General features: G+C 30.4%; 9 protein-coding genes across 9 annotated transcripts; 6 read left to right on the forward strand and 3 right to left on the reverse strand.

Moving 5' to 3' along the window:
• The first annotated feature begins 6 nt into the window (after positions 1-6).
• On the forward strand, positions 7-1,131 carry BX663DRAFT_96136 (uncharacterized protein). Its single transcript, XM_051532365.1, has 4 exons — positions 7-96; positions 178-227; positions 286-291; positions 374-1,131. The coding sequence occupies exon 4, from the start codon at positions 442-444 to the stop codon at positions 1,051-1,053; it is 612 nt and encodes a 203-aa protein (XP_051381980.1). The 5' UTR covers positions 7-96; positions 178-227; positions 286-291; positions 374-441; the 3' UTR covers positions 1,054-1,131.
• Positions 1,132-1,159: 28 nt separating this feature from the next.
• BX663DRAFT_513168 (uncharacterized protein) lies at positions 1,160-2,539 on the forward strand. The gene has a single exon (XM_051528104.1). It carries the CDS (start codon positions 1,387-1,389, stop codon positions 2,302-2,304), a length of 918 nt encoding a protein of 305 aa, XP_051381981.1. The 5' UTR covers positions 1,160-1,386; the 3' UTR covers positions 2,305-2,539.
• Positions 2,540-2,707: 168 nt separating this feature from the next.
• On the forward strand, positions 2,708-4,537 carry BX663DRAFT_487261 (major facilitator superfamily domain-containing protein; the record flags this gene model as incomplete). Its single annotated transcript, XM_051524731.1, has 7 exons — positions 2,708-3,001; positions 3,079-3,180; positions 3,234-3,281; positions 3,346-3,400; positions 3,480-3,556; positions 3,632-4,034; positions 4,104-4,537. 7 exons carry the CDS (start codon positions 2,708-2,710, stop codon positions 4,535-4,537), a joined length of 1,413 nt encoding a protein of 470 aa, XP_051381982.1.
• Positions 4,538-4,733: 196 nt separating this feature from the next.
• BX663DRAFT_487262 (Pre-mRNA-splicing factor SPF27) lies at positions 4,734-5,526 on the reverse strand (the record flags this gene model as incomplete). The annotated part of the gene is made up of 3 exons (XM_051524732.1): positions 4,734-5,167; positions 5,375-5,401; positions 5,466-5,526. 3 exons carry the CDS (start codon positions 5,524-5,526, stop codon positions 4,734-4,736), a joined length of 522 nt encoding a protein of 173 aa, XP_051381983.1.
• A 1,337-nt stretch (positions 5,527-6,863) lies between these two features.
• BX663DRAFT_513186 (coth protein-domain-containing protein) lies at positions 6,864-9,185 on the forward strand. The gene is made up of 4 exons (XM_051528105.1): positions 6,864-7,271; positions 7,342-7,666; positions 7,729-7,907; positions 7,987-9,185. Exons 1-4 carry the CDS (start codon positions 6,908-6,910, stop codon positions 9,018-9,020), a joined length of 1,902 nt encoding a protein of 633 aa, XP_051381984.1. The 5' UTR covers positions 6,864-6,907; the 3' UTR covers positions 9,021-9,185.
• Positions 9,186-10,298: 1,113 nt separating this feature from the next.
• On the forward strand, positions 10,299-12,062 carry BX663DRAFT_552894 (coth protein-domain-containing protein; the record flags this gene model as incomplete). The annotated part of the gene is made up of 2 exons (XM_051531405.1): positions 10,299-10,695; positions 10,804-12,062. The coding sequence occupies 2 exons, from the start codon at positions 10,299-10,301 to the stop codon at positions 12,060-12,062; spliced, it is 1,656 nt and encodes a 551-aa protein (XP_051381985.1).
• Positions 12,063-12,138: 76 nt separating this feature from the next.
• BX663DRAFT_96320 (uncharacterized protein) lies at positions 12,139-14,659 on the reverse strand. The gene is made up of 7 exons (XM_051532366.1): positions 14,464-14,659; positions 14,333-14,382; positions 13,209-14,254; positions 12,983-13,146; positions 12,829-12,908; positions 12,463-12,769; positions 12,139-12,391 (listed from the first exon to the last, which is right to left on the reverse strand). Exons 2-7 carry the CDS (start codon positions 14,378-14,380, stop codon positions 12,216-12,218), a joined length of 1,821 nt encoding a protein of 606 aa, XP_051381986.1. The 5' UTR covers positions 14,381-14,382; positions 14,464-14,659; the 3' UTR covers positions 12,139-12,215.
• Positions 14,660-14,817: 158 nt separating this feature from the next.
• On the forward strand, positions 14,818-15,572 carry BX663DRAFT_487266 (uncharacterized protein; the record flags this gene model as incomplete). Its single annotated transcript, XM_051524733.1, has 2 exons — positions 14,818-15,345; positions 15,414-15,572. The coding sequence occupies 2 exons, from the start codon at positions 14,818-14,820 to the stop codon at positions 15,570-15,572; spliced, it is 687 nt and encodes a 228-aa protein (XP_051381987.1).
• Positions 15,573-15,851: 279 nt separating this feature from the next.
• BX663DRAFT_487267 (uncharacterized protein) lies at positions 15,852-16,769 on the reverse strand (the record flags this gene model as incomplete). Its single annotated transcript, XM_051524734.1, has 2 exons — positions 15,852-16,339; positions 16,415-16,769. 2 exons carry the CDS (start codon positions 16,767-16,769, stop codon positions 15,852-15,854), a joined length of 843 nt encoding a protein of 280 aa, XP_051381988.1.
• Positions 16,770-16,872: the final 103 nt, after the last annotated feature.

Consider the following 16,872-nt stretch of genomic DNA (forward strand, 5'->3'; position numbering starts at 1 on the left):
ATTATAAACAAAAGCTAGATTTAAACATGGAAGAAACTGTTTTTGTATTTTGGGTTGGTTTAAATGACATTTATAGAATTCTTGAAGATGATGAAGGTTAGTGAATATAAATCATGTCCATGTTAGTGTAATTAGTGATTACGGTTTTTTAATTTTTTTTTTTTTTTTCTCTCCAAGATGTGGAAACAAAACTTGTTCAAGTAGTCAATTGTATTAGTACAAATATTGTAGGTTATACATACATATAAAAATAAAGCGTTTATAGAAATCTTATCAATTATATAGCGTAATGTACGTAAAGTATTCTCTTCAAATAAATTTATTGTACTTGAGATACCACCTCTTGAACAGATGCCTTATTATTCAAACACAGTATTAGCATCAAGTAGAAAAAAGGCAACTCTTCAATTCAATGAACAATTAATAAAGGAAGTAGAAAGAATGAATAAACACTTGACATCGTTAGAGTTAGATGTAGTAGATATTCATAAGCTAATGAATGATATCATAAGTCAGCCAGATTTATTTAACATAAAGAATGTGAAAGAATCTTATTGGGAGAGTTGTGAAGGCTCGTGTATGGATGAAATAGATGCTTATGTTTGGTGGGACAAAACGCATTTGACAGGAGGTGTACATCGTTTGATTGCGAATAGTATTTTAATGGCTGGATCTTTAGGCCCTGAAAGCTATTTAGATGACAGTCTCAACGTGAATCAGCTTCTTCAACAGCCTAATTCAACTTACAAGTCACCTATTTATAAGGCAGAAAAGAATACAGCTGAAATTGACAAAGTAATAAAGACGATGAAGGATAATAAATCAATAGAACAACAGACTTCCTTTACAGAAGATCCATCGATGAAGCCCTATTATTCTATTTATGTTGGAATATCCGTCACTCTCCTTATTTCTATTGGATTCATTATGTTTAACAAAAAGAGAAGAAGTCATGTAATAACAGCATTATTGAGTTTATTTAATCATCCTATTGAACGTGGTGGTAGATTTATGCCATTGCGTAATATGGATGATCCTGAAGGACAATCATAATGTTGTCAATATAATAAAGAAGATGAATAGTTATATTTATCATAATTGACAACATTTTATATAGCAAAAAAAAAAAAAGATGATAGTATATAAAGTAAATATTATCATTTTATTTTATTTTATTTTATTTTATTTTATTTTTTTATTGTTTTATTTCTATTTCTATTTATATTTATATCACTTTTTTTTTCTTATAAAAAAAAAATACATGTATATGTGTATATATTAATACGGAAACACACATATATATTCATACACTTGTATCTATCTATTTATCTATATATCTATACACACACACACACACACACACACACACACATACACACATACAGTATGGGAGAAATGTATACTGAAAATAATCAACTCTATTTAAGAATACAACAAGATCCTTTATGGAGTCATAGTAATAGTGATGGTGAATCGCCTCTTACCTCTCCTTCTTCTACTGACCTTATCATATTGGCAAGTACAAAAACAACACCTACTTTACATTTTTATGAAAATGATCAAACAACCACCAAAATAAAAGTAGATGAAAAACGTTTATCGCGTTTAGAAGAAGTAGATTTATATTCTACTATGTATCATCAACATTTAGTTGTACCAAATGAATCCATTGTTTGTATTAAACCTGAAAACATCATGCTTCAAGATTACCCTTCAACAACAACAACAAAGAATAAGAAAACGATCATCATAGAATCTGATACTAATCAAGACAAAAGAATGTATAGTAAAAAACGAAAGCAATGTGAGTTAGATATGAATTATTCACTATTAGAAGAAGGATTAGAAGAAGAAGAAGAAGAAGAAGAAGGAAAGGATAGAATCAAAATGTATAAAAGCAACTGTTATCATCAAGAAATAATAGAAGAGGAAGGTTTTAATAAGAAGAGGAAAAGTAATAATAAGAAAAGAACCATCACGTCTTATGATAGTCAAACTTCATTTTATCTTAAATCAGTCTTCTTTGAAGTTTATAGTTGTCAATCAAAATTGACTAAACAACAACGGTTAGAAGTTCAAAGGAAAACAGGCTTACCACCACGTAATATTACTTATTGGTTTTCTAATCACAAAAGAAGATTTCAAAATACACTTAAAATCTATCGGAAAATCGTGAATGAAGCAAATGGAAAAATTAAAAATTATCATGATTTTATTAATTGGAGAAAAGAACATGGTTTACCAGAACAAATATCTCAAGAAGAAGTGAAACAATTAGAAGACAATGATGCAGAACAAAAATAATTATTAAACTACTCTGTTTATTTGAATTAGCTTCTAATAATAAAATATGCTTAGATCAGGAAGAATCATAAACTTGATAAATTTCTTTTTTATTCTAGAAATGTATCTTTACTAAATTGATATAACGATTCACTATGTACACATATTTATAGTCTACAGCACTACTTGTAACATCTTTAAATTTATATGATTCTAGAAGCAAAGACTTTATAATAAATGAGTCATTTTAAACAAATCAACTTGATTCCAACTCTTTTATAATTTTGAAGGGCCGAATTAAAAAAAAAAAAAAAAAAAAAAAAAAAAAAAAAAGGAAAAAGAAAAAACTTCAAGATCTTTTTTTTTTTTTTTTCGAGGAATTATCATTTTTTTTTTTTTTTTTTTAATAGATTATCACAAAATTATGAAAGATAATTATGATAAAGAAATTATCTTGGAAGAAAATGCTTCTTCTGAAAAAAGTGTCAGTAATGAAACATCATTATTAGCATGGATTGAACTTATTTTTGTTATTCTATTAAATATGTCTGTTAATTTAAGATGGCTAACGTTTAGTCCTGTTGCTTCTTTAGCAGCAGAATACATGAATGTCAGTATGTCTTCTATAACTTGGTTGGCTAATTGTGCTACTTTGATCTTTATTGCTATTAGTACATTTACGGGTTGGGTATTTGAAAGATATGGCATGAAAGCATGTGTAAGGAATCCCAGATAACATGTACATATCATCTTATTCATTAAAATATATATATATATATATATATTACGTAATAGTTTCTATTTGCAGCTTGCACAAGTATTTTAGGTTCATGGATTAGGTATTTTGGAACATTTGCACCTATTCATCAAAGATATGCTATTATCATGTTTGGACAAGTAAATATGGATCTCAAAGATGACTGGTTTATATTATTAATCATTATCAATAGTGTATAGCTTCAATTGCTGAACCTTTTATTATGAATATTGGAACTCATGTAAGAACCCCCTCAAATTTCAAAATAGATTTGTATGTAAAACTGATTGAATTTTCATATAAAGTTTGCTGCTGTCTGGTTTGCTACTCATCATCGAGTTACTGCAAATACACTATTATGTAAATAGAATCATGATTATTTACCTCCCCTTTTTTATTATTATTATTACAAAAAGGATAACATTATTATTATTATTAGCATTACCACTTGGTATGATTGTAGCTACATTATCTATGCCTAAATTGGTTCAAATCCCATCAGAGTTGCCTCGAGCTGTAAAATAGAATTTTTTTTTTTTTTTTCTCTCAAAAATTTATTGATCCCCATTTTTTTTTTATTATTATTATTAGCTTTTGATTACAGCTTGCATTTCAACTGCATTTGGAATACCGTTCTTAATTTTGCCATCAAAGCCAAAAATTCCCCCAACTTTAAGTGCAAAAGTGACTCGTACTTCATTTCGTGAGAGTCTTAAATCAATGCTTAGAAATCGAAATTATTTATTATTGATTATCATATTTAGTATCAATTTTGCTATGTTCGCTTCTATTGTCGCTATTACGAGTAGTATCTTTATTCCTCAAGGATTTAGTACCGTACAAGCTGGTTTAGCTAGTTTTATACGAATTATAAGTGGTATAGGTGGTGCATTGATTGCAGGTCGTATAACAGATTGGACAGGTCAACATGCACTTGTATTAAAAATAGCTGCACCTATGACAGCTATCACTACTGTTATTTTGTATATTCAAGGTATCTTTTCATTTTTCTTTCTTTCTTTCTTTCTTTCTAATCCTTAATGTCTTTTATTATTACTGTTAGACTTGGTTAATACATATGCTTTTATGATGGTATCATGCTTTTTAAATGGATTCTTTGTATTCCTCATTATACCTGTTTCCTTAGAATTAGCTGCAGAATGTACTTTCCCTGTATCTGAATCAGTAAGTGCTTCCATTCTTTGGGGTGTATCTCAAGTGAGTTCATTTTGTACAACTTTCATCATGGATGCATTAAGAGCCGGTCCTGATGCTTCTCCACCTTATAATATGAAACATGCTCTTATATATGCGATAGTTCTATCATGTATCGGTGCTATTCCATCCTTCTTCCTTTCAACTGACTTGAAGCGTATTCATCGTGATAGAACTACAGATGACAAGACTATAGATGTAGATATAATTCAAGAAATTGAGCCTACTACTACTACTCCTGTTCAAAGCAAACAAACAAAAAAACCTCCCCATGTAACTTAGATTACCCTCTCTCTCTCTCTCTCTCTCTCTCTCTCTCTCTCTCTTAAACTAGATTATAGATATAGATATATGCATATACATATACATACATAATATTGGCCTTTATTATTCCTCACTATTACAGAATCTAACTCAATAGTTATAACTTGTATTAACATACTATTTACATTTATTCATAATTTTATTATTTATTTTTTTAAAAAGATTGCTTATGGCGTCTTAATTCTTGCACTTCATTCTCTAAAGCTGAACAAGCAATGCTAACCTGTAAATTTTGAGTGATCAGGTCTGACCATTTATTTTCCAAAGATGAAAGTGAAGCTGCTGCCTCTGTTTGTTCGCTTTTACGTTCTCTATTGATTTCAAGTATCTTTTGTCGAAGCTCCTCTGTTCTCTTTTTAATAGCTGCAAGATCAGCCTCTAGTTGATAGTTGTGTACTCTCCATGCATTAGCTCCATATTTTTGAAGTAATTCTAAATTGAACATACTTCCAGCTTGTGATTCTAATTGTGATTTGGTATTATTAACAGCTATTTTCCATCCTTCGAGATCATTTTCATCCTTAGGTCCTTGCAATTCATATCTTTTTGTATCTAATACATCCAACGTTTCTTTCTTTTGAATTCGTTCTATTTCCTTTTTAAAATCTCGTCTTTTTCAAATAAATCAATATTTAAAGGTAATTCTGATCGTTCTTTTCTTTTCATTCTACGCATTTCTTGTTCGATCATTCTTTCTACTGTTATCTTCATGTCTTTTATTTGTAGAGAAAGGGAGGAATGTTATTAGTACTTTTTTTTTTTTTTTTTTTTTGTTAGTTTAGTTCAATTTCTTACTTTCATCATCAAGTTCTCGATCAACATCTATGATAATGCGTTAATAATAATGTTTAATAAAAAAAAAAAAATCCTCCAAGAATTCACATACAAGGAAGAGCATCAATGTCAACATCAGGTCTAGTTGCACTCTCAATAGCTTTTGTTGTCATTTTATGAGATAAAGTCGCGTTAAAAAATGAAAGCTTAACAAGTTTAAAACAATAATAATAATAATAGTAATAGTAATACTAGTAATAATAGATAAAAAAAAAAAAAAATTCCTCATTACGTCACACTCATCAATTCAACATGTATGAGTTGGGTGTAATAAGCCAGTAATAATTTCTAGTTTGAAACACATTGTCAAAATTTCAGGTACCTAAAGGAAAAAGTGTGGCGTGTTGATGATGCTCACTCACTTGAACGAATTAATAAATACACAAATAATATATTGTTTGTCTTTAAAAATAGCCAACTAAAATCCTCTTATAGAAAGTTCCGTTCTTTTACAATAAATATATCTATTTCGTTACACACATAGACAAAGAAAGAATATCAATAGCATTCTGGTGCAACAGGCTGCTGATCTACTATAATAATAGTATGAATGTCAATTCATGAATATTACGAAAAAAGAAAAAAAAGATGGATTACATGTTATACCTAAAGAGAATATCACAGTTAAATAAATAAACAAAAAAAAAAAAAAAAAAAAAAAAAAAAAAAAAAAAAGAGAGAGAGAGAGAGTCCAAATCTTATATATTTGGATAAAATCCACGTTTGTCATATTTCTAAAGAACATACAGAAAGAACAAGAAAGAAAAAATGATAATTTTATTTTTAGTCCTTGCAATTTACTCTATTTGATAAACAGCTGTTACTATCCCTCTTTCTTTTTTTTTCTTTCTTTCCTTCTTTTTCATTCTGCCTCCCTTTTAAACGAAAAGATAAATCTTCTAGTATTTCAATGAAATAAGGAGTTTTTTTCTCTTTTAACCATTAAACCAATCATCATGTTTCATAATTACTAAAAACACTTTTAGTGCAATACTACCACAAATTCTATAAATATATTTATTTTTTTGTGTCCAAATAAAGAGGGTTACATCGATAATACAAGCTTGAGTATATATTTTCAATCATGATAATATATATTCATTTAGGCATCCTTGCTACCGTATCACGCGTTCTAGCCACTACAATTTTAAATCAAAAAAAAAAAAAAAAAAAAAAAAAAAAAAAAAAAACTTAATTCATTTTGTCCTCTATTAATATATTTCGACCGCTGCTACTACTACCACTAATAATACTGCTACTACTACTACTACCACCACGATACAAGGACTCTAAAATTAGATATAAATAGAAAGCATCTTACATAAACTTGTAAGGCCTTTTCTTCTTCTTTTTTTTTATTTTATTTATTTATTTATTTATATATATATATAACTTATTAACCTTTCCTTTACATATACATAAAAAAAAAAAAAAAAAAAAAAAGAGAGAGAGAAAAAAAACAATAATTTATAATAAAATAATTAAAAATTACCAATGGCAAAAAAAATAATAGCCCTTTCTGCTTTAATTACTTTGGCACTTTCAGGTGCATTTGCAGCAGATGTTCAATACTCTGTTGTTGCTTTTCCTACTGGTAACCAAAATGTAGCTGTATCAGTAGCAGGGCAAGTTGTTCCTCTTCAAAAGAGTCCTATTCATTCAAATATCTTTACCGGAAATGCACCCTTTGGTGATACTTATCAATATGTTCTCAATGATGGTCAAAAGAATATTCCCGAATCAACCACCCGAAAGCTTACTCAGGGGGCTACATCGACTGGTAATGAATTCTTTAATCGTTCTCGGACTATCTACAATGTCCCTAGCCTTCCTCAAGCATATAATCCTATTTATCCCAGTAAAGTTTTTATACGTATATACAATTTGTAAATTAAATAATTAACACTCTATTTTTTTTTTATATATAGCTTTATTTACAAACTTGAACAAATCAAATGAAATTGCTACTATTATTATGTCGGTCAATGCTACAGCATTAGATGCTTTCCATAAAGCACCTACAGAGAAATTAGATGATGCATTGGTTTCTGATTTCGTTTATATTAGCAATAAAGAAGTCTTTACTATTAAAAATGGTGGATTATCAACAAGTGGACAATCTACAAAAGATTTTTCTAAACAATCCTGGGCCATTGATTTCAATAAATATAACAAGAATGCAACCACTAAAAATCTTCTTTATGGTCGTACTTCATTAAAACTTCGTGCTGAAGAAACTGATGCAACACTTGCGTAAGTGTCTCTCAAAAAAAAAAAAAAAAAAAAATATATATAGTAGACTTATTTTATTTTAGCCGTGAAAAATTAGTTCTTGATATGCTTGCCGCTTCTGGTGGTGCTACCCTTTCAGGTTCATGGGCACGTGTTTTTATTAATAATGAAGCTTATGGTCTTTTCTTATTGATGGATGATGCCTCTACTCATCTTATAGATGCTATTCTTCATGGTGGCAACTTTAAATCAACCAATACAGGTATTACATATTGATTTCTTTTCTCTTTTTTTTATACATGTATATATGTATTCTAATCTTTTTATTTATTTTTTGTTAGGTGCCACATATAAGGGTAACGCTTTAAGTCCCGAAGTAGAAGGCAATCTTGTGTACGTTGGTGATGATCCTACATTATATTCAGAAGACATTTATAAACTTGCAGATACAGGAGAAGATAAATCGATTAGTAAAAAGAACAATAGTCAAGCTAGATTAATTGACTTCACAAAACGTTTAAGTCAAGTGAACGCACAAGATGCTAAAGATGCTCAAAACCCGGGTAGTATCGCTCAATTGATTGATCCTCAACATACACTTATTCATATGGCTATTAATTATCTTATTGGCTCCTGGGATGGTTTCTGGTATCAAGCTAGTAATTACTATCTCAATGAAGACCTTGCCACTAAAAAATGGACTCTGATTACTTATGACTTTGACGAAACCTATGGCAATGGTATGGAAGATACAAGCATGAACACTGTCTCTTATAAAAACTATTCTCGTCCTGGATCCAAACGTCCCTTGGTTGATGTCTTTTTAAATAATGCTTATTATGACAGTGTCTTTCAAGATATCTTAAAGACGATTGTGAAACGATTCTTCAAGCCCAGTGTAGTAGACCCTATCCTTACGGCCTGGTCGGAGATGTTGAAGGAAGATATCATCTGGACTCGTACTATCTCAGGTCGATCTCCTGGAATAAAGACAGCATTTACAGTTGAAGATTTCCAAAATGGTTTACTTGGTAATACGTCCTCGATTCGTCAATGGGTCAAGAACCGTTCCACTTCACTGATGCAACAACTTAAATTTAATGATACTGATGATCTTCCTGCTTTGCCTCCTTACACTGCTGGTACATACTTGGATGCTAATGGAAATGTAGCCAGTAACAATGGTACAGTCGTTGCTGGCAACGGTGCCAATGGTATTGCTCCCAGTGGTGGTAATAATAATAATAACAACAACAACATGAAGAACAATTCCTCTGCCAATAATAACGAGAGTAGTAGTGCATTACCTACTATCAAGATTTCCAAGGAAGCTATCGTAATGGCTATTGTTTCAGTACTTGCTATCACTCTTTAAATTAAACCATCTCCATTTACTGTTATTATTCATCTTTAATAAATAAATATGATATACATGTTTAAAAAAAGAAAAAAAAAAGGCTATTTTTAGTACGTTGTATGTATGTTCTTTCTAAATAGACGTAATGGAATAAAGTTAATAGTATACAACATTACATCGTTTTTTTTTTTTTTTTTTTTTTTTTTTTTACAATAAATTAAAATTTTGTATGCCGATCTTTGGATGCTGATGGAGGAGATGCAAAAAAAAAAAAAAAAAAAAAAAAAAAAAAAAAAAAAAAAAAAAAAAAAAAAAAAATTTTCCCCCAAAAAATATAAATAAAGAATGATGCCATATAATCATGTTCGTGTAGCCGAGTGAGTGAATTGATGACATTTTATTCAAAGTAGTATAAAATAAAGTGAAACATATTTTAAAGTTGAAACTATCCAAGTCAAAATAAACTACGTTTATAGATAAACGATCGCTGCTGTTTTTCCACTTTTTTTTTTATGAATGATATATGTCACGTGTTTTTTTCTATGATGAATTGTTCATATTTAATATTTTCATTCTTCTACTTTTACAATAATGAATAATAGTAGTAACACATCTATATACAACATCTAACTTTTTTTTTTACAATGTATGAAGCCAGGGTAACTATCATTATTGTTAACAACTACTATTACTACAAACATTTTAAACTCAGACACAGTGAATTTATTACAATTATACATTTGAAACTTTTTGTTGTTTCCAAGATATTTAACATTTAAACTTTTTTTTTTTACCTTTTATGTTATTTAAAAATAGCAAGACGAACATAAAATATGCGTGGGTTAAAATAATGGGTACTGGCATAAAAAAAATACACTAAAAAAGAATAAAAATAAATCGATAAAACATTGAGTAATGAATGTACGAGATGAAATCTTTGTTTTAAAGAAAACTATATACTTACTCAACTTTGATGTTAAAAGGAAATAAAAAGAAGTTAGTAGTATTAGTAAGAGTGGTATTCACTTTTTTAAACACAATTATCAAATAAGGTAAAAAATGTCTGTTCTTCTTGTAAACAGTTTGTTTCCGCTCTATTAAGGCGGAGAAAACAGACTACTGCATACCCTTCTTTGTTTAAGTATGCAGAACGAAAAAAAAAAAAAAAAAGGAAGTCTGTTACTTGAATGGTTTTATATAAATATAAATCAAATATTAATAATAAAGTTCCTTTTTTTTTTTAAATAGAATTTGGGCATTATAGTTTCTTTTTTTTTAAAAAAAAAAAAAAATAGCATGAAGTTATTTTCTTCTACTACTACTTTAATTGGCTTCATTAGGATAGCTATTATTGCCTTAGCTCATGTTGTTGTTGTTGCTAATGCAGCCAATGTGACATATTCAGTCGTCGCTTTCCCCGGTAAAAATGAAATGGTAGCTGTTCATATAAATGGAACAAACTATCCTCTTCGAACAAGTCCATTAAGTGCTAACCTTTTCACTGGATCTGCTCCCTTTGGTTCTAATTATCAATATGTTTATTTGGCGCCGGGCGATAAACAAAGACCCGAGTCTACTGTTCGTCATTTGACTAATACTTCTATTACATCTACTGGAAATGAATTCTTTAATCGATCTAAAACTATTTATGATGTTCCAGAGCTTCCTCGTGCTTTTAATCCTATTTATCCTGGTAAAAAAAAAAAAAAAAAAAAAAAAAAAAAAAAAAAAAGTTTTTGTCTGTTTGCTTTGTATATGATGATATTAACTTTCTCCTCCTCCTTTTTATATACATAATTAGCACTTCATAGTGGTCTAGGCAAATCAAATGAAATTTCTACTATACTTTTAAATGTTGATTTCAAAAGTCTACAAAAAATTCTTAAAGCTCCTTTAAAGGAACATAAATTTGCTGAAGTATATAATATGACTTTTATCTCTCATAATGAAGTCTTCAATTATCAAGGCGCAGGTATCAAGAATAGTGGCCAATCATCTAGAGAGTTTGCTAAACAATCCTTCAAGATTAAATTCAATAAATTTAATAATGCCACAAGGGATGAACTTTATGGTCGTCGTGCTCTCAAGTTACGCGCAGAGGCTACAGATCCTAGTATGGCCAGAGAAAAGTTATTATTAGATTCCTTGAATGCGGCTGGTGCTGCAACATTGAGCGGCGATTGGGTTCGTTTATTTGTCAATAATAAACCCTTTGGCTTATATCTCATGATAGATGAAACATATAAGGGCTTTACTGAAAACCTTCTTCATGGTGGCAACGTAACTGAGGGCACTGGCGTGACGTTTAAATGTAATGCGATCGATCATAAAAGGGAAGCCAATCTTGTCTATCATGGTAATAATAATGCAAGCTATGACTTTGAGGATGTCTACATCTTTGATAATGAAGGCAGAGATAAGAATATCACAAAGGATCATTATACAGCTCCTATCATTGACTTTATGAGTAGATTGAATCAAACGACGATCCCTGGTAGTAATGTGACTATTACTGACTTGGTCGACAGTGCTGAAAATACCATGATTCATATCGCCTTAAGTTTCTTGACCGGGTCCTGGGATGGCTTCTGGTATCAAGCTAGTAACTTTTATTTGAATCAAAACTGGCAAACAACGAAATGGTACTTGATCACTTATGATTTTGATGAAACCTTTGGTAACGGACTTGAGGTCCCCGAACTAATGACAACCCCTTATCAAAACTATTCTCGTCCTGGCTCTCAACGTCCTCTTGTCGATGCATTCATCAAATCTCCTTATTATGAACCCAAATTCCGAGACATCCTCAAAACCATCGTTCAAACTTTCTTTAATCCTCGTGTGATAAAACCTAGACTTGAGGCATGGATGGAGATGTTAAAAGAAGATATGGAATGGGACTCAAGTCTTCCTTATCGTTCCCCTGGCCAAAAGAGTCATTTTAATGTCAACAATATGTTGACTACTTCGCATGGTACCATCGGTGTCCTTGAATGGATCTCTAATCGTACTAACGCTCTTTCTCATCAACTTAATTTCACATATACTGCTAACAACTAATTCTCTTTCTCTCTCTCTTACTCACTTATTACACCATAATACAAACTGTAAATAATCTTACTTATTATAAATAAATCCTTATTATAATTATTATTACTTTATTGAAAGTATCTATTTACATTCAAAAGAAAAGAGGAAAGAAAAAAATCATGATCAAGATTGATGATTACTATTATTGATAGCTTGTTGCTTTTCAATTAAAGCAACTAATTGTTCTCTATTCCTTAGTAGTCTTTGTTGTAATTCAGGACTTAATTGACTATATTGGCTCATAAGTTGAGGGTTTTGTAACAATGCACTAGCTTGTGCAAGTCCATTTGAATAATTAACTAATAAATAATAACTATTGTAAATATAAATTATAACAATAAAAAAAAACCCCTATTTTTTTTTTTTTTACCTGAATTTTGAATCTCTTGTTGCTGTTGCTGTTGCTGTTGCTGTTGCTGTTGTAGGAATGGTTGTTCTGAAGAAGATGGTTGAGGTAGCATTTGTTGAAAATGGTGTTGCTGTAATAATTGCTGTTGTTGAGCCTCTTGTTCAGCAATTGTAGCTAATCTAGCTTTCTCAGCTTGTATACGTATCATTTCCTGTTGATGTGCTGCTTGTTCTGCTGCTATCCTTGATTGTTCATCTGCTAACTTTTGTCTTTGTTCCATCAAGATTTGTCTATTAGTCAATATCTTTATTGACAAGTCACAATCATTCTAATTATGTAATTTAGTATTTTTTTTTTCTACATGTTCTTATTCATCTTGATGATTACCTCTTCTATCTTTTTAACAATAGTGTCAAAATTTTTAAATAATTCACTTTGACATTTAAAAATCACAATAATTGTATTATCTAAGTATAAATGAATAAGTGTCTCGTCCCTTTTTTTTTTATTTTCTTTTTTTCCTTTTTTTTTTTGAATTTACCCTGACGTTCTAATGGGATTTTATTGGCATCTAAATCTCCTTTTGGATATTGATAAATATGATAAGGTAAGAGTCGATTCATAGCATCTCTAATAGAAACAAAAGGTGTCTTGTAATCAGGATTTGTAACATATTTATGATCGGATAATAATGATTCAATGCATCTAATAATGATTCGTTATTTTATTTTTTTATAGCTTATCTTTATCCATTATGTAAAATATACCTCTTTTTAATTTCACGATGTTGTAATTCTTCTTCAGGTAAACGTTTTGATAAGATAGAATCAGCTGAAGGTTGAATTCGTTGTTGAGGTGGCTTTTGAATAGCTGGAGTAGTAACAGTGGGAGTCAAGGGAGCAGGAGATGGTTTATTACTTTGATCATGTATTTGTTGCTGTTGTTGTACTGGAAATGGAGTAGTCGAGGGAACACTATTACTTAATGGTGTACTAGCAGCAGTACTTGATGTGATAGGAGTTGAAGGAGTAGACATATTTGTATTAATATTGATTTGCTGCTGCTGTGGTTGCTGTGGTTGTTGTTGTAGCTGCTGCTGCTGTTGCTGCTGTTGTTGTTGTTGTTGTTGTTGCAAAGATTGTTGCAAGGCAATCAATTGTTGTTGTGTTAATTGCTGTTGCTGCTGCTGCTGCTGCTGCTGCTGTTGTTGTTGTAGTAGTAGTTGTTGTTGTCGCTTTTTGGAATATTTTCCTGATTTATGATATTTTCTTGTTACTTTACCATCAACAGACGAAGAGGAAGATTGTAAATCATAATTTTGACTTATTTGTTTATTCATATTTTGTTGTTGGTGTAATAATTGTAACTGTTGTTGCTGCTCTAATTCTTCTCTTAGTTTACGAGCCGTTTCTTTAATTGCGTCCGCTTCAGCCGCAGTTGGTTGAGGCGGTGTATCTAAAGCGCTTAAAGCTTCACTTTTAGGCGCAATGGGTTTATTTAACATGTCTATATTAGTCAATTGGTGTTGATGTTGATATTGGTGTTGGTGTTGTTGTGCCAGCTTCTGCTGCTGTTGCTGTTGTTGTTGTTGTAATTGTTGAACGTTTGCTGCTGCAGCCATAGTAGCTTCATGTAAAGACTGAATTTCTTTCATCAACTGTTGGCGTTGCTGTTCACCAATAGAAGAAACTTGCATATTATCTGATAATTTATAAATGATCTGATCGCGTTTACGAACCATTAGCACTTTTAAACCTGCTAGAGTAAGTTGAGTTATGATTTGTTCTTCATCATTTTGTATTTGAGGTGTAGGCTAAACATATAACACATAAAAGTAAATCTCCATAAGTAAATATTAACATGTATACAAAGAAAAAAAAAACAAATCTACTTGTTGTGAAAATGAAAGATCTTTTTGATTTAGATTGCCATTGTTCATCTCTATTTCACCAAATATGAATATGTTATGTATATTAATTTTTTGTTAAAAAAAAAAAAAAAAAAAAAAAAAAAAAAAAATACCTTGGAAATCTGCTCTCTTTTCTTAGAGCTAACGTGACTTCATTTAAGGCAAATTACTGCTGTTCTTAGCAATGCAATATATCATTCTTAATAGTGATGATAAAAAATGAAAGGGTGAATGATAATGTATAAGAATTCCTTTTTTTTTTCTGACTTGCATTTATGAGAATATATAATATGCTTTTTTTTTTCTTTTACAAGCTATGTCGACAGTGCAATAATTTTTTTTTTTTTAAAAAAAAAAGAAAACTAACGTTTAAATAATTAGGTTACATATGATTATTACTACCTTTTTTTTTTCTTTTTTTTTATTCATATATTATTATTTGAAGTACGTGATTGTAAAATAACATCATGTCAAAAGATAAACTGAATAAGAAAAAAGAAGAAGAAACATTAAAGGAGAAAATTCAAAATTATTTTAATTCAGAGAATTTGAATGAATGGACAGATTCGTTGATTCAAACTATTTGGCGACCTGTCTTATCAAGTCTTGTGATAGGCGTACCTGCAGTTTATATAATATATAAATTTGTAATTGGACATAGATACAAGACTGCAGCACATATACCCCCAGAAGTCTTTGAGAGAGGAAAAATGATACGAGGAAAAGTTATCTCTGTAGGCGATAGTGATAATTTTAGATTATATCATACACCGGGGCTAGGCTGGGGTTGGATAAGACATGTACCAAAGACAAAGAAAGAACTTCAAAATCAAACCATTTCTATACGTATTGCTGGTGTTGATGCACCTGAGGGAGCTCATTTTGGTATGCCGGCTCAACCTTATTCTAGTGAAGCCAAGGCCTTTTTAACAAAGCTGGTATTAAATAGAAGAGTACAAGTTCAATTATTAAGTAGAGATCAATATAATCGAGTAGTAAAGTGCACATCGACAGTTTTATATATAAATATACATATGTCAGATATTAATTTCAAATAACATAGGTTGCAATGGCTTATGTAAGACAACCTCCTTTCTTTATAAAAAAGAATGTTTCAATAGAGATGGTTAAAGCAGGCTTAGCGAGTATTTATGTAGCTAAAGGTGCTCAATATGCTGGTATACTGGATCAGTTACAAAAACATGAAGCAAATGCAAAGTAAAGAAGCGTATATATATTAGATATAATATATAATATATAAACATATATCTTAATATCTCTCTCTCTCTCTCTCTCTCTCTCTCTTCTTTAGATCTCATAAAAAAGGCATTTGGTCTTTAAAGAAATATGTTTCTCCTGGCGATCATAAATTAAAGTAAGTCGATCTATTTATTGAAATAACACCAAAAAAAAAAGAGAAAGAGAAATGCCTTTATTCTGATTATGCTTATGTAAATAATAGATACCTTGGAAATGGTGGAAATAAAAAGTAGTAATAGTCTTATTTTTTTTGCTTCTTATTGTTAAATAGCTTTCTTTGAAGCCTTTGAAATTCTTCTTCAGTTGGTAATCTCTCGTCTTCTCTTTCTTGATCTTTACGTTTTTTATTTTCTTTTTTAGCAGAAGCTTCAATTGTCTCAATAATTGAATCCATTTTGGCTTGTCTATCCTTATTTCTCTGTTGAATCAATTCTAAAAGTGAACATTCTTTGTCACTCTTATTGTCTTTATCTTTTTCTTGTTCAGCCAAAAATTGACGCTCTGCCATTAATTCCTTTTCAATACGTTTTTTATGTGCACGTGGAGTGGTTGTGCTATCAAGTGCAGGATAGAAAGTGACAAGCTTCTCTTTAATAGCAGATCGGATTATCTTCTCAAATCTTTTACAATCTCGAGCCGTAGAACATTCAACTAATTCAAGGATTTGATCCATATTTCCTTTACAACTTTCATAAGCCTTTAGTAAATCTTTTTTTTCTTCATCCGAGCCTATATAAATTATAAATATTTATATTTATATACACCAACAAACAAACAACAATAATAATTGCTAAACTACAAAACCTTGATATTTCTTTTTTTGTTCTTCAATCGTATCCGCATTGACTACGCCAGTCCATAGTTCTTTGAAATAAGCAGCCCAGTCTTTATCTTCATCAAACTCACTTTCTTCCATACTTCCTGTTTTATCATACCGTGATTTACGTTTAGCATCACTCAGAACTGCATATGCCATGCTCAATTGTTGAAAGGTGGCATTGGCTTGTTCCTTTTGTTTCTGTGTTGCATCTTGTGGTAATTTGTCTGGATGGAATTGAAGTGCAAGTTTTCGATATGCTTTTTTAATATCACTTTCAGTAGCTGTTTCTTTATTTAAATTGAGAACTTTATAACAGTCAAAACTTTTTGACAATACCATAACTAAAATAAGTGAAGAAAAAAAAAAGGGGGGGAGAAGGAGGCGAAGGAGGAGAGGATTTGGAGAGTTAAAAATCGCGTTTGACGGACTTTTTTTTTTTTGA

The sequence above is a fragment of the Cokeromyces recurvatus genome, assembly GCF_025118155.1.
Source record: "Cokeromyces recurvatus strain NRRL 2243 chromosome Unknown BX663scaffold_16, whole genome shotgun sequence".
In the NCBI taxonomy this organism is placed as follows: Eukaryota; Fungi; Mucoromycota; class Mucoromycetes; order Mucorales; family Mucoraceae; genus Cokeromyces; species Cokeromyces recurvatus.

Coding starts and splice junctions, on each gene's coding strand:
- BX663DRAFT_513186 (XM_051528105.1), top strand. CDS start 6,908: ATGGCAAAAAAAATAATAGCCCTTTCTGCTTTAATTACTTTGGCACTT. Junction 7,667..7,728: donor GAAACTGATGCAACACTTGC/GTAAGTGTCTCT, acceptor ATTTTATTTTAG/CCGTGAAAAATTAGTTCTTG. Junction 7,908..7,986: donor CTTTAAATCAACCAATACAG/GTATTACATATT, acceptor ATTTTTTGTTAG/GTGCCACATATAAGGGTAAC.
- BX663DRAFT_513168 (XM_051528104.1), top strand. CDS start 1,387: ATGGGAGAAATGTATACTGAAAATAATCAACTCTATTTAAGAATACAA.
- BX663DRAFT_96320 (XM_051532366.1), bottom strand. CDS start 14,380: ATGAACAATGGCAATCTAAATCAAAAAGATCTTTCATTTTCACAACAA. Junction 14,255..14,332: donor ATCTTTCATTTTCACAACAA/GTAGATTTGTTT, acceptor TTATATGTTTAG/CCTACACCTCAAATACAAAA. Junction 12,392..12,462: donor ACAAGAGATTCAAAATTCAG/GTAAAAAAAAAA, acceptor ATTATTTATTAG/TTAATTATTCAAATGGACTT.
- BX663DRAFT_96136 (XM_051532365.1), top strand. CDS start 442: ATGAATAAACACTTGACATCGTTAGAGTTAGATGTAGTAGATATTCAT.